The sequence below is a fragment of the Scyliorhinus torazame genome, chromosome 12 (assembly GCF_047496885.1).
Source record: "Scyliorhinus torazame isolate Kashiwa2021f chromosome 12, sScyTor2.1, whole genome shotgun sequence".
In the NCBI taxonomy this organism is placed as follows: Eukaryota; Metazoa; Chordata; class Chondrichthyes; order Carcharhiniformes; family Scyliorhinidae; genus Scyliorhinus; species Scyliorhinus torazame.
The window spans coordinates 67954303-67973576 of record NC_092718.1 but is presented as its reverse complement, the minus strand read 5'-3'; the positions used below and the strand labels follow the sequence as shown (position 1 = coordinate 67973576).

Below are 19274 nucleotides of genomic sequence, written 5' to 3'. Positions count from 1 at the left end.
CCCAATCCCTGAGGGGGCGAGTCCCACATTCTCCCCACTTCCTGTGGGGGCGAGTCCCACATTCTCCCCACTTCCTGTGGGGGAGTCCCACATTCTCCCCACTCTCTGTGGGGGTGAGTCTCACATTCTCCCCACTCTCTGTGGGGGTGAGTCTCACATTCTCCCCACTCCCTGTGGGGGCGAGTCCCACATTCTCCCCACTCCCTGTGGGGGTGTCTCACATTCTCCCCACTCCCTGTGGGGGCGAGTCCCACATTCTCCCCACTCCCTGTGGGGGCGAGTCCCACATTCTCCACACTCCCTGTGGGGGAGTCTCACATTCTCCACACTCCCTGTGGGGGCGAGTCCCACATTCTCCCCACTCCCTGTGGGGGCAAGTCCCACATTCTCCCCACTCTCTGTGGGGGCGAGTCCCACATTCTCCCCACTCCCTGTGGGGGCGAGTCCCACATTCTCCCCACTCCCTGTGGGGGCGAGTCCCACATTCTCCCCACTCCCTGTGGGGGCGATTCCTACATTCTCCCCACTCCCTGTGGGGGCGAGTCCCACATTCTCCCCACTCTCTGGGTAAAGAAGTTTCTTTTCATTCATTTCTCACTATCTGATAGAGAATGACTCTCAATTTGATCTTGGATGAAACTGAAACTCTATCCAAACCTTTCCTTTTATATATATCTCCAACATAGACTTCTCTTTTCCATAGTCCTTTTAATCTCTGCGGGTAGACACCAGGGGTGGGATTCTCCCCTACCCAGCGGGACAGCGGGTCCCGGCGTGATGGAGTGGCGGGAACCACTCCAGCGTCGGGCCGCCCCAAAGGTGCGGAATTTAATAAATCTCTGATGCACCTTCTCTGATGTTACTGCACTGTATTCATAATCCAGAGACCAGGACAGTTCAAAGTGCTCCAAGCCTTGTCAACGCAAGGTTTCACACTATTTTAACATTAACGCCTTTATTTTCTCATCTCTGCCTCCGGAAATGAGATGCAGTGTTGTTGATTGATGAGGTTGGGGGTGGGAGGGGTGGGGGGCGTCAAAGGGGATGGGCAGGAAAGGGAGGTGAGGCCACAATCAGCCATGATCTTATCAAATGGCAGAGCAGGCTTGGGGCGGGGGAGGCGCGGGGGGCAGAATGGCCGACTCCTGTCCCTAATTCGTTTGTTTTTCAGTGTGATTTTTATTGCCTTGCTAAGCTGCCTCCCAGATTCCTCTGTCTCACTACTCCATTTACACCTTCAACCTCCCGATCAGTTTGTGCCACCTCGCACTGATCAATATTGAGGCCCATTTGCCAATTCCAAGCCCATTCCGCCGGCTCCCATTTGCCAATTCCAAGCCCATTCCGCCGGCTCCCATTTGCCAATTCCAAGCCCATTCCGCCGGCTCCCATTTGCCAATTCCAAGCCCATTCCGCCGGCTCCCATTTCCCAATTCCAAGCCCATTCCGCCGGCTCCCATTTCCCAATTCCAAGCCCATTCCGCCGGCTCCCATTTGCCAATTCCAAGCCTATTCCGCCGGCTCCCATTTGCCAATTCCAAGCCCATTCCGCCGGCTCCCATTTGCCAATTCCAAGCCCACTCTGCCGGCTCTTCCTGTATTTTGTCGCAACCCCTGTTTGTGAAGTACATTCCCAGTCCACCCAACCCCACGCACCCTCCAACACAGAAAATTTGAAATTGATTTGAAATCCAGCGAGTGAGTTGGACAATAGGAGAAAGAAAGATGAAAACAGGTAGATAGTGAAGGGTCGTTATGCTGTTGGCCTCAGAGAATGGCTGGAATTCTCTGTCCATTGAGACTCTCTTTACCCGCTAGCAGAGCAAACCCCCCGCCCCCGCACCATGAGTTTCCCGGCAGCATTGGGGGGGGGGGGGGGAGGAGTTCAATGGGAAATTCCATTGACAAGCGGTGAGAAGAGAGATTCCTGCCACCAGTGAGCACACGGCTGAGGGCCTGAAGAATCCCACCCAATATTATAACCTACAAATATTAAATGTTGTAACAATTACTGTGACACACATCAGTTATGGTGACATACCACATAATCCTGACCTCCTCCACGCTATTGTGGGCACTCCTTGGACCCTACATCTTGCTGAATAGGTGCTCAATGCCTGGCATAGGCTCAATGTAGATCCTTCATTGGCACAGAGGTCATATGTACAACTCTGGATGAAATCTTGCGGCGGGAGGGCACTGCGGCAGGTAATGAAGGGGCCGTCCGCCTTGTCCATGAGGCCGCAGTAGCCCTCACCGCCATACAGCGTCACCTGCTCTTGTGTACAGAGGCGGCATTCATTGCCGCACTCGTCTGCACACAATAGGTCATCGTCAAAAACCTTCCAACTCTTCCCAAACTCAACATCTGAACTGACAATTGTTCCATTCGGCAGCTGAAATTCGTCCGATGATTCGCCATTCATATTCCCACACAGTCCGCAAGTGGCATTTTGGTAATTGGCAGGGAGCGAGATGGTGACTTGATGTGACCCATCAAAACTGAGATCCAGTCCGAAATCTGTCCTGGCGATAATTGTAAACCCGCTGGCGTAGATGTGGATCTGGCCACCCCCGATAACAATTGGGAGAGAGAATCGAGTTCCATTCAGCTGTAAGTGAAGACAAGATGCAAGAATATGATCTTCATCAATTAGAACAAAGTCACCTACAATAAAAACAAAATTATTTAGAAATTGCACGGTGAATGGCCGGTGGAAGCAGAATCAACAGGAATTTCAAAAAGGAGGGAATTGGATTATGACTGAAAGGGGAGGGAAATACAGGACTATGGGGGCGTGAGAAAGTTGAGGGTCGTTGGATAAATATTTCAAAGAGCCAGCAGGCACGATGGGCCAAATGGTCTCCCACTGTGTCAGATCATTCTGTGGTTCGAGTAATTTATTGCCAATGGTGCCAATCAACACTTGGAATTAGGTGTCTACCTCCGACTGGAGTGAATGGAGTTATAGAATTCAATAAATCTGCTCATCTGTGGATTGGAAATAGATTCAGGCGAATTGCTCGTCTTTGATGCCTGTCTGCTGTACTCCAACTCCAAACACATAACAACAAGGTGGCACAGTGGTTAGCACTACTGCTTCACAGCACCAGGGACCTGGGTTTGATTCTGGCCTTGGGTGACTGTCAGTGTGGAATTGGCACATACTCCCCATCTCTGCGTGGGTTTCCACCGGGTGCTCCAGTTTCATCCCACAGTCAAAGGTGTGCAGGTGGGATTATGGAGTTCGGCGAAAGGGCAGAGGGGTGGGCCGAGGTAGGGTGCTCTTTCGGAGGGCCAGCGTAGACTCGATGGGCTGAATGGTCCCTTTCTACACTGTACAGAGTTTATGGATCTCACAGCAGTTGAGGAGTGTCACTGAAATCCCAACAACAAATGAACGAACAATTACACAAAGAGGTTTATGTATGAGCATTGGGGGTGGGGGGGGGTATTCTCTTTCCTGCAACAGTGCAAACCATTCCCATTTCCCCGCTCCCTCCACACAGCACAATCCCAATCCACAAACTAATCCCACTACCTCCACATAGCCCAGTTCCAATCTACAAACTGATCCCACTGCCCGACTCCCTCCCCATCACCCAGTCCCAATCCACAATCTGATCCCACTGCCCAGTTCTCTCCCCTTATCACTGTATCAATCCCTGATCTAATGTTACTGCCACACTCTCTCCTCAAGGTCTTTCATCTTTACTTCAAATACGCACCATTAATTAATATCACGGCCCTAATCTTCTGTACAACTCTTACAATTGTGAGAGTACCTTTAAGAAATGGCTGTTTTTCAAATACTTGTTGTGGGTGTACCTTTAAGAAATGGGTGTTTATTACTGCAGTGATGTCAGAATGTGGGAGGAGCTGGGACAACTGCCTGCTTTAACTTTCGCTTTGGGCTGTCTGCTACAGGGTGTGTTTAGTTTTGTTTTGAGAGCTGGATAGCTGCAGTCACAGCAAGAAGGTATTTAATCTCTCTCTCTGCAATCTAAAGACAATCTCCAGATCCTTTGGTGATTTCAAAAATTATACCTGTTTATGGAGAGAAGTTAAACCTGATATATTTCTGTAAAAAGGTTTTTTTTGTCTGATGAATGTTGCAAGGAAAGAGTAAGAGTTACTTCGAGAGTACTGTATTCTTTGGGGAATTTATTGGTGTTGATAGTTGTTAAGATGTTTACTGTGGGTTCATAAAGTGTTAACTGGTTTCATAAATAAACATGGTTTTGCTTTAAAAGTACTGTAGATCTCTGTTGCGCCACACCTGTAAAGTGGGCCCGTGTGCTCCCCATAACCACAATCTATTAAAAGTTGTAGGTCAGGTGAACTCCATGATACACTTTGGGGTTGTCTCAACTTTGGCCCATAACAATTGCTGAAACAAGACATAAGCCAGCAAATATTTTATTCTTGTACTTATTAGGACAGTTTTCACAAAGGTATCGCCCCAACCCGAACCCTAATTCCAAACCCTCATCACAAACCCTTTACCCTCAGTCCTTTACCCCAAAACCTTAACGGCTATACCTTAAATCATAACCCCTGAGCCCCAACCCCTGAGCCCCAACTCCTGGACCCCAACTCCTGAGCCCCACCTCCTGAGCCCCACCTCCTGAGCCCCAACCCCTGAGCCCCAACCCCTGAGCCCCAACTCCTGAGCACCAACCCCTGAACCCCAACCCCTGAATCCCAACCCCTGATCCCCAACACCTGAATCCCAACCCCTGCGCCTCAACGCCTGAGCCTCAACTCCAAACTGGCGAACAACAATTTCTACTGCATGGGAATTTAGAAGGATGCAGGGGGATCTTATAGAAACACAAAGTTATGAAGGGGATAGATGTTGGGAGGTTGTTTCCACTGGCGGATGTGTAGTGATCTCTATATGTGCATGTACACAAGGGGTTAAAGTGTAATCAGTAGCACCACATGATCACTAGAGGGCCGGACCAACAGGGGTATAAAAAGCAACCACATTGGGTCTCTCTCTCTCTCTCTCTTGGGTGCACTGTGACCAGGGCAATAGCAGACTAGTTCAGATGGCTAGTGGAGTTACGTATAGTTACCGTAGTTAGATCTTGTTAATCTTATCGCTAGTATCAAAGTTAAAGTAAAGAACTCATGTAAATATTGTTGTAGTTACTCAATAAACCTTTTGTTACGACTGGACGAGTTCGAATCTTCTTCATCGAGATTCAGAAGACCTCATCACTAACCAAGGTTTGAGTAGTACATGTTATTTACCACACAGGTAACAAAACATGGTACCAGGCGTGTTGGCTTTAGCAGAACTGGTTAGATTAGGTTAGACAAAAAGAGAAGAAAATTCAGACCAGATATTCGACTGTGGAAGACTTTGCAGTAAATGGATCCTCGACGACTAACTATGGGACTCATTGGACCTCTAGGGCAGCTGAAATCAACCGGTAATTTAAGTTATGACTGAAAAAGATTTGAACAGATATTCCAAATATTTATCGCAGCTAATGATTTAAGCACGGTCTCTGACGCAACAAAAATAGCACTACTACTCTCAATAGGAGGGCATGAAGCTAGAGAAATCTATAATTGCTTTAATTACTTAGAAGGTGAAGCCAACACCAAATTAGAAGTAATACTCAAAAAATTTGATGAACACTGTAAGAGTCAGTCTGATGAGATGCTGGAAAGATTTAACAATTGTCATAAATGCCAGAGAAACGGTGGGACCATCACTGATTTTATTACAAATCTCAAGTTAATACCACAAGGCTGAGATTGTGCTGATTTCAGAGACATTATGATAATGGATCAATTAATGTATGGACTATCGGACAAAAATTTGAAGGAAGAACTTTCAAAAGATAGGTATCTAACTCTAGAAATGCCTTGCTTATGAACAAAAACAAAATCAATACTGTGAGTCTTTACAAACACAGAATCAGTATCTAGACAATAAACTCGGTAAAAATGGCGCGAATACTTACCACGAGGCAGAGGAGGTGGCGGGATTCCCACATGCCGCGCCGTATGGGAGAATAGCCGTTCGCGCTATTTTTTACCGTGGCGCCAGTCCGACGCCGTTCCACCATTCTCCCACACGGTGAGAACGGCTTCATCGAGGTCGGCGCCGCGCCTGCCGGAGAATTGCACAAGGTACTAATTACAGCGATTCTCCAGGCCCCCCGCTATTCAGTGGCCAGGATGGGCCGAAGTCTCAACGGCGTGAGCCCAGGTCACGCCGTCGCCGTTCACCCCTGGTAAATAAATTCATCAGCCAGTCGTGCTGGCTGACGATGTGGAGGAAGGAGATGAATGGCCAGCCTCACCGTTGGCAGCAGGAGGTGGCACCCACGGCCAGTGCTGGGGGGTGGTGGGAGGGTTCTTGGAGAAGGATGCCGCAATGCCCGGGGGGGTTGGGTGGTAGGAGAAGGATGCCGCCATGCTCGGGGGGGGGGGGAGCAGGGGCTGGAGGAAGGAGTGGGAAACGGAGCAGGAGCTGGGGATAGGAGGAGTGGGTGGAGGTAGGAGCAGGGGGTGGAGGAAGGAGGAGGGGGGTGGAGGAAGCAGGAGGGAGGGGAGAAGGAGGAGGGGGGTGGAGGAATGAGGAGGGGGGTGGAGGAATGAGGAGGGGGGTGGAGGAATGAGGAGGGAGGTGGAGAAAGGAGCAGGGGGTGAAGGATAGAGGAGGGGGTGGGGAAAGGAGGAGGGGGTGGGGAAAGGAGGAGGGGGTGGGGAAAGGAGGAGGGGGTGGGGAAAGGAGGAGGGAGGTGGAGGATGGAGGAGGGGGTGGAGGATGGAGGAGGGGATGGAGGAGGGGGTGGAGGATGGAGGAGGGGGTGGAGGATGGAGGAGGGGGTGGAGGATGGAGGAGGGGGTGGAGGATGGAGGAGGGGGTGGAGGATGGAGGAGGGGATGGAGGATGGAGGAGGGGATGGAGGAGGGGGTGGAGGGTGGAGGAGGGGGTGGAGGAGGGGGTGGAGGATGGAGGAGGGGGTGGAGGAGGGGGTGGAGGATGGAGGAGGGGGTGGAGGATGGAGGAGGGGGTGGGGAAAGGAGGAGGGAGGTGGAGGATGGAGGAGGGGGTGGAGGATGGAGGAGGGGTGGAGGAAGGAGGAGGGGTGGAGGATGGAGGAGGGGTGGAGGATGGAGGAGGGGGTGGAGGATGGAGGAGGGGGTGGAGGATGGAGGAGGGGGTGGAGGATGGAGGAGGGGGTGGAGGGTGGAGGATGGAGGAGGGGGTGGAGGGTGGAGGATGGAGGAGGGGGTGGAGGATGGAGGAGGGGGTGGAGGATGGAGGAGGGGGTGGAGGGTGGAGGAGGGGGTGGAGGGTGGAGGAGGGGGTGGGGAAAGGAGGCTGAGGGGGTGGGGAAAGGAGGCTGAGGGGGTGGGGAAAGGAGGCTGAGGGGGTGGGGAAAGGAGGCGGAGGGGGTGGGGAAAGGAGGCGGAGGGGGTGGGGAAAGGAGGCTGAGGGGGTGGGGAAAGGAGGCTGAGGGGGTGGGGAAAGGAGGCTGAGGGGGTGGGGAAAGGAGGCTGAGGGGGTGGGGAAAGGAGGCTGAGGGGGTGGGGAAAGGAGGAGGGAGATGGAGGAAGGAGGAGGGGGTGGAGGAAGGAGGAGGGGGTGGAGGAAGGAGGAGGGGGGTGGAGGAAGCAGGAGGGAGGGCAGAAGGACGAGGGGGGTGGAGGAATGAGGAGGGGGGTGGAGGAATGAGGAGGGGAGTGGAGGAATGAGGAGGGAGGTGGAGAAAGGAGCAGGGGGTGAAGGATAGAGGAGGGGGTGGGGAAAGGAGGAGGGGGTGGGGAAAGGAGGAGGGGGTGGGGAAAGGAGGAGGGGGTGGGGAAAGGAGGAGGGAGGTGGAGGATGGAGGAGGGGGTGGAGGATGGAGGAGGGGATGGAGGAGGGGGTGGAGGATGGAGGAGGGGGTGGAGGATGGAGGAGGGGGTGGAGGATGGAGGAGGGGGTGGAGGATGGAGGAGGGGGTGGAGGATGGAGGAGGGGGTGGAGGATGGAGGAGGGGATGGAGGAGGGGGTGGAGGGTGGAGGAGGGGGTGGAGGAGGGGGTGGAGGATGGAGGAGGGGGTGGAGGATGGAGGAGGGGGTGGGGAAAGGAGGAGGGAGGTGGAGGATGGAGGAGGGGGTGGAGGATGGAGGAGGGGTAGAGGAAGGAGGAGGGGGTGGAGGATGGAGGAGGGGGTGGAGGATGGAGGAGGGGGTGGAGGATGGAGGAGGGGGTGGAGGATGGAGGAGGGGGTGGAGGGTGGAGGATGGAGGAGGGGGTGGAGGGTGGAGGATGGAGGAGGGGGTGGAGGATGGAGGAGGGGGTGGAGGAGGGGGTGGAGGAGGGGGTGGAGGAGGGGGTGGAGGGTGGAGGAGGGGGTGGAGGGTGGAGGAGGGGGTGGGGAAAGGAGGCTGAGGGGGTGGGGAAAGGAGGCTGAGGGGGTGGGGAAAGGAGGCTGAGGGGGTGGGGAAAGGAGGCGGAGGGGGTGGGGAAAGGAGGCGGAGGGGGTGGGGAAAGGAGGCTGAGGGGGTGGGGAAAGGAGGCTGAGGGGGTGGGGAAAGGAGGCTGAGGGGGTGGGGAAAGGAGGCTGAGGGGGTGGGGAAAGGAGGAGGGAGATGGAGGAAGGAGGAGGGGGTGGAGGAAGGAGGAGGGGGTTGGAGGAATGAGGAACGGGTGGGAGAAATGATGCTGCCATGCTGTGGGGGGGCGGGCAAGGTTACCCGCGGGAGCGACATGCCAGCCGGCCTGCCATGACTGGACGGTGGCGAAGACACGCTTCCAAGTGCAGGTCATGGTGATGGGCTGAGACAAGCGGCACCGCAATGAGGAGGAACGGGGTTAAGTGGGCGGTGGACGGATACTGTCGGCAGGGCGAAGGTTGCATGTGCGTCTGCAGCGGAACAAGGCAGCTGGGGCACCCACGTATCCCATGGGCCCTGGCTGTCGAGGTGTCAAAGCACCATTGTTAAACATGTTGTTGTCTCTCCTTCCCAACCCCCCCCCCCTTCATATAGTTTGTCATGTTTGCGCACCATCCAGCTATGTTTGCCGCCGTGGCGGGAGCGGCTGCCCTGCAGGTAGCCATTCGGCACCACCGACGAATGCGGCTCAGAGCAGCTGCTGGAGCGGCGGCTGCAGCTGAGGGACTGGCTGCAGAGGGCCCAGTGTGAGCTGCTCATGCTGCAGGCCCTCCCGCCCGACAGGTGCCTGAGGAGGCGGAGGGTGACAATGACCACCACATCGTCGGGCATGCGGAGGACGAGGATTCGGATCTTGATGGGGCGCAGAGGGAGGAACAGGAGCAGGTGGTGGTGCCAAGGCGCCGGAGACGCCCCATGTGGCCTCGAGTGAACCGAGACCGCATGTCGTTCCAGGACCTTCTGGATACGGCATGCAGGAGAAGAATCTTGAGACATTCAGGAGACATTGAGTCGGGAGACCGTGGCACATATCTGCCACCTCATGACGCACCTGGCACCACGTGGAACGGGGGAAGGACATGCTACCCCTGTGACCGTCAAGGTCACGGTTGCCCTCAATTTCTACACCACGGGGTCCTTCCAGGCGCCGAGCGGGTACCTGTCTGGAATCTCGCAGACATCGGTGCACCGGGCCGTCAACGACGCTCTGTATGACATCACCAACAGATACATAAATTTTCCGGAGGACCGCGCACACCAGGCTGACCGGGCAGCTGGATTCGGCTCCGTGGCCAGGATGCTGATGTGGGTGATTAATGGGGTGCACGTCGGTATGCGTCCACCCTCGGATAACAGGGACGTTTTCCTGAACAGGAAGGGGAACTACTCGATGAACATATAGGTGGTCTGCGACCATCGCATGAAGGTAATGCACGTGTGCGCCCAGTACTCTGGCAGCGTGCATGATGCTTTCATACTGGCTCATTCTTTCATCCCCGCTATTTTCGAGGGACACCCCTCCCCGCTGAGGGGCTGGTTGCTGGACGACAGGGGTTACCCGTTGCAGTCGTGGCTGATGACGCCTATACGGAGGCCACAGACCAACATGGAGACCCGCTATAATGAGGCCCATGCAGCGACCAGGGGTGTTGTGGAGAGGTGCTTTGGCCTCCTGAAGATGAGGTTTCGGTGCCCGGACCGCACTAGATGGGCCCTGCAGTACCATTCAGAGAGGGTCAGCTGCATAGTTGTGGTCTGCTGTGTGTTGCACAACATTGCCCAGCAGAGGGGCGATGTCCTGGAGGAGGATGCACAGGGTGAGCCCGATGAGGGCGACGCCTCTGCACATGAGGGGGAGGATGGGGAGGGGGCGCAGTCACGACCTGGGGGCGGGATATGGCCGGGAAGCTGCATGACAACACCGGCTAGGAGAGCGAGCACGCGAGGCGTTGATCGCCGCACGTTTCACTAACTAGGGGGAGGGCATCGCTGAGCAAGCCACTTGCACCACGGATCGCGCACAACCGCACCACCCAGCACCCCCCACTTCCCGCACCATCGCACAACCCCACTGCCGACACCACCACTTTCACACCACCTTACACCTGTGGCACATCGTGAATGTTTTAACACAGTTGCTTGTGTCAGCGGGTGTGATCAGTGCCATGTAGAATGATGGCAACCCGCTCAGCGATGAGCTGCGACCTCCGGATCGCTAGATGATGTCTGACTCATGGCCATATCTGAACCCTCCACCTCGGTTGTCCTTGTGGTGGATTGTCCGTGACGCATACATGGCCATGTGGGGCAGCTGGCGTTGGTGTGCTGAGGGTGACGGGGTGTTGGGCATCGGGGTGTGGGGGGGGGGGGGGAGAAACACACACCCGGCCTCATCGTTGTACAGAACTGCGACCCCCAGTGTCACTCGGTCCCCCTCACGACCCCTCAGGCACCAGACAGAGCACAGAGGCATCTAGGTTTGGTGTAACAGTGACTTTAATCGTGACATTCACATACAAGCCCCTACAACAAAGCTGTGTTCTGCACCCATGCCAACTTACTACGTGTCTAACTTCTTGGCCTTACAAGCCCTACCACTACGTCTTGGTGTTTCCCCAGACGGTACAGCAGGAGTGGAGGTGGACTGCTGAGACTCCTGCCCTGCGATGTTGGTCCTCGTCGGCGCGCGTTTCCTGGGGCGGCCCGGCTTGGATGGGCCTGGCTGCTCGGCGGGTGTGCTGGATGGCGTGGTGCCACCCTGTTCTGCCCGCTGCCCACCAGATGCACCAGGGATGGAACGGGGCGAGTCTGAGTGTACTGGGACCTCCCTTGCTGGAGTAACATGAGAGGGGCACCGGAACCTCCCCCCCTCTCGGGGAGCCCGATGGCCCCCGGGCCTCACTATGGGACGGTGGTGCCCGCAGAAACATGCGCCGTGGCACCACCGACACTGGCGCTGCCAGTCCTGGAGGCCCACTGTGGAATCGACCAGGGTCTGAACGTTCCCAGCGATGGAGCTCAGGGAGTGTGCAATCCCTGTCAGGGACTGCGCAACCTCCCGCTGGGAATCTGCTACGCCATCCAGCACGTGGGCAAGACCGCCGATGCTCTCAGCGATGGTCTGCATGGCCGGCTGAGACTGGGCCAGACCTCGGAGCGCGGTGGCAATGTCCTGTTGGCTCTGGTGCATGGCTGCCTGTGAGAGGGCAACCCTGTCCTGGGCCACAGATAACGCGTGCACATCAAGTCCCACACCTTGCAGAACCTGACCTATGGCCGAAACCGTTGCCCCCATTGCCTCCACCGCAGATGCCACCCGTGCGGTGTCGGCCTGGGTGGCAGCCATGACCGGCACCACTCCCTGCTCGTGGATGCGGATGGACTCCTCCAACTGCATCTGCAGATGCTGGAAGACGACCGTCATCCTGTTGTCCACTCCCTGAGTTTCCAAATGCATCAGGTCTGTGGGTGGGTCTAGTAAGTCCAGGAACCTGGGAACTGCCTGGGCGGCAGCTGGGTGCTGGGCCTGGGCTGCCCTCCGACCATCCAGCCCCTTGGCTGCTCCTTCTTCCACCTGCTGTACCGGTTCAGCTGTGTGGTGCGGACTAGTCAGTGACCCCGAAGCCTCATCACTTATGTGCCCAACCGAGGTGAGTGTATCTGCGATGGTGGATGTTATGGATGACAGCAGTGCCGCAAACTCAAGCTCCTCATCTGACCCCAGGTCTGGGGTCTCCTGTGTCGATCCTTGGACCGACGCAACTAGCCCGCGGCCCGCGTTAGGTGCCGTGTCCGGTGTGTGCGTCGACTGTCTGGCCGTACTCTGTGCATCACTGTCCAGAGTCCCCGTCCTCTCTCCGTCACTGTCCTGGCTCGCAGCCCTCTCCTCGTCCGACTCACGGGCATCAAGTGTTCTGACTGTCCGTCCTGTGTTCATCCCTGTCATGTCTGTCCGTCCTCTGTGCGTCCCTCTCCAGTGCCCCGGCCTCAGAGGAGGGCTCTCCTGTCAGTCTTCCTTCCCCCCCCTCTGCCATGTATCCGTGGGGGCGGATGAGCTTGCAGCTGGACAGCGGGGGCTTGTCCACGACGTCCCTGGACCTGGCTCCTGGCCCTGGGGATGACAATGAGGCATGCATCGTTAGACACGAGGAGTCGGGTGAGAGGGGGTGGAGGGGGCAGTGTGAGGGGGTGGAGTGTTGGGGGGGGCTAGGGGGTGGAGGGGCATGTATCACAGGGTGGGTTGGACGGGGATGGCTTGGGGGCAGTGGTAGGGGGTGCAGTGTGAGGGGGTTGAGTGTCAGGGGGGGTATGTGTCACGGAGTGGGTTGAAAGGGGTGGGCTTGTGGGCAGTGGTAGGGGATGCAGTGTTGGCGAGGGGGGAGGGAGGTGACGGGCTGAGGGGGTGTAGCCAGGCAGGGGAGCCTCACTTGGTCCTGCGCCTCCGACCTGGCATGGCGCTATCTCCCGGGTGGCGGCTCCCCCAGCGAGGTCCAGAGCCCTCTGCTCATGGACGGGTGAGGGGGTGCAGCACAGGTGATCCCCCTCCGATTCTTGAACGCTCACGTTGGTTGTGAGCTGTCTTGTCCTGCGGTGGGTGGGGGCCAAGCATCAGAGTTAGGCGGTCAGCATCAAGACGCGCAGATGTTGTCAACATTATGACTGAGCACCACGCCATGGCAGCTCTCAAGGGGGGGGGGTGTTGCCCATGTGGGTCGGGTACAACATGGTGTCCCCAACCCCCCCCCCCTTCGTGGGTGGGTCCCGCGAGACGTGATGGGGGAGGGGTGGGGTGTGGCCCGGGGAAACCCTCGGGGTACTTACCCTGGCAGCCCTCGTGAGGTCATGGAGCTTCTTTCGGCACTGGTCTCCAGACCGGGGTGTGTGCCCCACAGCGCTAACCGCGGGGTCCACCTCACACCAGCAATGCCTCACAGTGCTGGATGGTTGCCGTTGCCCACGTCCTGGTCACAAGATGGCCCTGTGTTCTTCTACAGCGTCCAGCAGCGTCTCGAGGTCACTGTACCGGGACCTGGGAGCGGCACGGCGGGGCTCAGCCATCTTGATCGTTCGGGTTCTGTGCGCAGATCGCGCTCTTTAAGTGATGCGGCACGGCGTCAGCCGGGCGTCGCGCGATGACACTGCTGCTCTGGCGCCACACACATCGTGGTTCTCACGGCCCCGCTGCTGGCCCCTTTTCGGGGGCTGAATTGATCGTGCCCGCAGCCATTTCGCACCGTCGTGAACAGCGACAGCGTGCACGTCGGCGCGGACACTCTGCCTCATTATTGGAGAATCCTGCCCAGGATCTCACTTGATGCAACAACACTTTTTGATTGGCAGCTATTTTGAGCGAGAGCGTTCCGGCCAGTACGCACATGTGCCCTTCTCAAAAAGAAGGAAAACGGCAAAGTACACTCGAGAAGCCGCGCATGCGCAGTTGTGAAAAGAGTGCACTGTAAAGGAAACTCGAATTACGCAGGCGCAATCGATTCCTACACATGACATCACGAGGTCATGATGTCAGAGGACCCGGACCACGCCCACTTAAAAGGGAAATGCACGAAATGAACAAAAAGAAATGTAAAGCTGCAAAACCCAATTTTCTTACCTCAAAAGAGAGAACAATGCCCGAACTTACACCAGCAATTGAAAATAACTTTCACAACACCCTGGAACAAGCAGTCTGCACCACCCAAAGTGAAGAGCACAATGACAAATCCGAAACCCAAGAAGATGATTTGTTCATTGAACATGAAGAGAATGATAACCACTCCGAAACAAAAATAGATGATTTGTCTACCGAACAATGCACACAATACTACTTAGACATGGCTGAGTTATTCGGATATGCAAATCACAGCTTCAGCAACACGGTTGCAAAGCTCAACACGACTCTACTCATGGTAGATGATTCCAATACCATGATGCCATGGCAGATCGTCGATACATTGGATCACACCAATATCCAAGAAGAAGACGACACCACACAGAGAGCACAGATCGACTATACAGCGAGAACACTGCACGACTCCACAGAGAGAGCGATGACAGACTCCACAGAGAGAGCGATGACAGACTCCACAGAGAGAGCGATAAAGGACTCCGCAGAGAGAGCGATGAAAGACTCCACAGAGAGCGATGAAGGACGAAACAGAGCGAGCGATGAAAGACTCCACAGACAGAGTGATGAAGGACTCCACACAGAGAGCGATGAAAGATTCCGCAGAGAGAGCGATGAAAAGACTCCACAGAGAGAGCGATGAAAAGACTCCACACAGAGAGCGACACAAGCCTCCACAAAGAGAGCGATGTGAGCCTCCACAGACAGCTCAGTGACAGACTCAAAAATGGAAGCAAGCAAACATTCCATAGTGAACGCCATGCATGAGCAAGACTATGAAAGTCTACCAAGCTCATGTGAACAACAAAAAGACTATGACAGTCTACCCAGCTAATGTTAGCCACCCGAAGAAGACTATGAAAGTCTACCCAGCTCATTTAACCAACAAGAAGACACTGAATGTCTACCCGCTGTATGTGAGACAAGTGATGAAGAAATCACAATTCCCTTACAGGATGTGCAGGATCACAGCGAGATTGACAGATCTCAGCTCATCTGCACAGAAGCACTCAACACTCAGAGGAGGGCTACTCATGAAGCAGAACTAGGGGGCAGAGCCTCAAAATAAGAGGAAGTTGATTTAGGACTGAGCTTAGGAAGAACTTCTTCACCCAAAGGGTTGTGAATCTATGGAATTCCCTGCCCAGTGAAGCAATTGAGGCTTCTTCATTAAATGTTTTCAAGATAAAGATAGATAGTTTTTTGAGGAATAAAGGGTTATGGTGTTCGGGCGGGAAAGTGGAGCTGAGTCCACAAAAGATCAGCCGTGATCTCATTGAATGGTGGAGCAGGCTCGAAGGACCAGATGGCCTGGCACTGGAGCGGGTCCAGCAGAGATTCACACGGATGATCCCAGGAATGGTAGGCCTAACATACGATGAACGTCTGAGGATCCTGGGATTATATTCATTGGAGTTTAGGAGGTTGAGGGGAGATCTAACAGAAACTTACAAGATAATGAATGGCTTAGATAGGGTGGATGTAGGGAAGTTGTTTCCATTAGCATGGGAGACTCGGACCCGGGGGCACAGCCTTAGAATAAAAGGGAGTCACTTTAGAACAGAGATGAGGAGAAATTTCTTCAGCCAGAGAGGGTGGGTCTGTGGAATTCATTGCCACAGAGGGCGGTGGAGGCAGGGACGTTGAGTGTCTTTAAGACAGAAGTTGATAAATTCTTGATTTCTCGAGGAATTAAGGGCTATGGAAAGAGAGCGGGTAAATGGAGTTGAAATCAGCCATGATTGAATGGTGGAGTGGACTCGATGGGCCGAATGGCCTTACTTCCGCTCCTATGTCTTATGGTCTTATGGCCTACTCCTGCTCCTAGTTCTTATGTTCCTATGGGATGAGTGTGCCAGTTGGTTTGCAAGTGGACCCTGATTATTGGAAGTGTTACCATAGTGAATGTACCATAGAACATTTAACTGTCCATCTTTCTCTAAATTCAAAACAGGCAGGTTGATTCTGGCTCTTACCCTGTGCGTGTTGTGTCTGTTATATATTAGAAAGGGGCAGAAAACTAACCTGTATTAAAGAATCAGAGAGAGATGCTCTGTTTCCATTCACTTACCAGGACATGATCAGTGGCTCCTTTGGCCATAGTAATTTCAGACCCATAGACTAAGAGACGAACAAGTCTGACCCAGGACACCGCTCTGCTTCCACGGTTTTCATTCTTTGCCTCTATCCTATAAAAATGTAATCTGTCTTCAGCACTGCACAACTGAGACAGGATGTAGGTGCATGTGCCTTGAAAATGGAACAGTTTTCCATCAAAGGTGTGGTAATGTGGATCGCCAAAAATAGTGCAGGTCTTTATGGAGACGGGCCTGCAGGCGTAAAAGGCAGATGAGGAGAGGCAGGTTTCATGAGGGGCACACGGTTCAGGTTGGCATTCCAGAGAGTTATTACTGACACATTTACATTTGGTTTCACAGGTGTTGCTTGTCCAAAACGTGTCATCTTGCCGAATAAATCTCCCTGTAAGAGTAACATTCAGGGCGTTAAGGATAAACCGTAAACGATCTTCCTGGCTTATTCCTGAAGGCTATGGGCCAAGTGTTGCTAAATGGGATTAGTATAGATTAGTATTTGTTGGTCAGCATTGACATGGTGGGCCGAACGGTCTGTTTCTGTGCTGTCTGACCCTATGAATGCATTGATATTTAATCACTCCCCCACAATAACTGCCTTGTTTGTATTGGTTAGTGGGATGTGGGTGATATTGACCAAGGACAGAATTTACTTGCCATTGCTAGTCAACTGAGTGGCTTGCTGGGCTAATTCAGACCACTGAAGGGTCAAGCACCCTGCTGTGTGGGTTTGGAGACACATGTAGGCCAGACCACACAGAGAAATTTCCTTGCGCAAAGGACGTTGTTGCCAGCACTTTGAAATGAGCTGAACTCGGACATTCGGTTACTGTTGGATATTCTGGCCAATTAGCTGACAATTCTGTATAAGTACCACGCGCTAACCGATTGTGCCACTGGAGCACACAGCTGACAATTCTGTCTAATGTTGTACTTCAATCAGTACCTTACAATAATTACCATTGTAGATGCAGCCTCCTACCACACTGAACGTGTCTGTTCTAAAGACCCAGCGGCCCGGTTCTTGCACGTTGCTTGTGGACTCGATGTCAACTATTTCTGGTGTTTGCGATCCTGGAATGCTGAAATAATGCATGGAGCCTCCGCTGTTAAAGCCAGCCTGAAATGGCAAGACAATAACAGCATTTCATAAAATTGTTAGTTATATATGAAAGTCAGGTGCTCGGTTGCAACTGTACTTACCCGCATTGCCAGAAATATCTATCATGTTGTTGTCTACTGTGAAGGCAATTGATTACATGGAAACCACATCAAAACAGAGAAACTCAAAGCAGGAGGAGGCCATTCAGCCCTTTGAGCTGCTCTACCATTCAATATGATCATGGTTGATCCTCGATATTTCCCCTTTCTGTCCATACCCCCTGATGCCATTAAAACAGTTTAAAAATCTGTTCTTCGGGCAGCACAGTGGCGCAGTGGTTAGCATTGCTGCCTCACGGCGCCGAGGTCCCAGGTTCGATCCCGGCTCTGGGTCACTGTCCGTGTGGAGTTTGCACATTCTCCCCGTGTTTGCGTGGGTTTCACCCCCACAACCCAAAGATGTGCAGGGTAGGTTAATTGGCCACGTTAAATTGTCCCTTAATTGAAAAAAAAAGAATTGGGTACTCTAAATTTATAAAACTTTTTTTTAAATTTTAAAATAAAAAATAAAAAATCTGTTCTTTCTTGAATACATTTAGTGACATGACCTCTATAGCCTCTGGAATATTCGAGAATTCCATAGGTTCACTACCCTTTGAGCGATGACATTGTTCCTCACCTAAATGGTCTATCCCATATCCTGAGACTGACTCTGCTGGTTCTAGATTCCCCAACCAGGGAAAACATCCTCCTTGTACCTCGTCTGTCCAGCCCTGTTAGAATTTTATGTTTTTCAATCAGATCTGCTCACATTCTTCTAAACTCCAGTGAATACAGGTCCAGTTGAACCAATCTCTCCTCAGAGGACAGTCCTGCCTATTCCGGTATCAGCCTTGTGAACCTCCAATGCGCTCCCTCTATGGCAAGTAAATCCTTTCTTAGATAGGGAGACCAAAACTGCACACAATACTCCAGGTGTGGTTTCACCAAGGCCCTGTAAAACTGCAGTAAGACATCTCTACTTCTGAACTCAAATCCTCTTACAATGAAGGCCAACATACCATTTGTCTTTCTAATTGCTTGCTGCAGCTGCCACTCCATTTTTATTGACTGGTGTACACCCGGATCCCCCTGTACAGCCACACTTCTCAATATATCATCATTGAGATAGTACTCTTCCTTTCTGTTTTTCACACCAAAATGTATATTACAAAAGTGGGGAAGTAATGCTTCAGTTGTGCAAGGCATTGGTGAGACCCCATCTGGAGTATTGTGTGTAGTATTGGTCTATTTATTCAAATAAAGAGGTTTCATAGCATAGATTATCATAGAATTTACAGTGCAGAAGGAGGCCATTCAGCCCATCGAGTCTGCACCGGTTCTTGGAAAGAGCACCCTACCCAAGGTCAACACCGCCACCCTATCCCCATAACCCAGTAACCCCACCCAACACTAAGGGCAATTTTGGACACTAAGGGCAATTTATCATGGCCAATCCACCTAACCCGCACATCTTTGGACTGTGGGAAGAAACCGGAGCACCCGGAGGAAATCCACGCACACACGGGGAGGATGTGCAGACTCCGCACAGACAGTGACCCAAGCCAGAATCAAACCTGGGACCTTGGAGCTGTGAAGCAATTGTGCTATCCACAAGGCTACCGTGCTGCCCAAGGTAAATGCGTTCAAAACAGTTCAGGGAAAGTTTACTGGACTGACGCCTGGAATGTACTCAAATTAAAGCAAAATACCGTGGATGCTGAAAATCTGAAATAAAAACAGAAAGTACTGGATAACCTCAGCAGGTCCAGCAGCATCTGTGAAGAGCAAAACACAGAGTTAATGTTTCAAGTCCATATGATGCTTCTATAGAACTGATAATCTGGACTCAAAACATTAATACTGTGTTTCTCTCTCCACAGATGCTGCTGGACCTAGTGCTTTTATAAGACCATAAGATACAGGAGCAGAATTAAGCCATTGAGCTCCGCCATTCAATCAAGGCTAACACGTTTCTCATCCCCATTCTCTTGCCTTCTCTCCATA

At 53.3% G+C, this 19274-nt stretch overlaps 1 protein-coding gene across 1 annotated transcript in view; it reads right to left on the bottom strand.

Annotated features, from left to right (window-relative positions):
* LOC140387052 (IgGFc-binding protein-like) overlaps positions 1–19274 on the bottom strand; it is a 125669-nt gene that overhangs the window by 50840 nt on the left and 55555 nt on the right. Inside the window, exons 7-9 of the mRNA XM_072470063.1 lie at positions 17088–17247; positions 16106–16515; positions 2042–2612 (exon numbers count right to left, since the gene is read on the bottom strand). Of these exons, the coding sequence (XP_072326164.1) occupies positions 2042–2612; positions 16106–16515; positions 17088–17247 (1141 nt within the window). The remainder of the gene's footprint in view (positions 1–2041; positions 2613–16105; positions 16516–17087; positions 17248–19274) is intronic.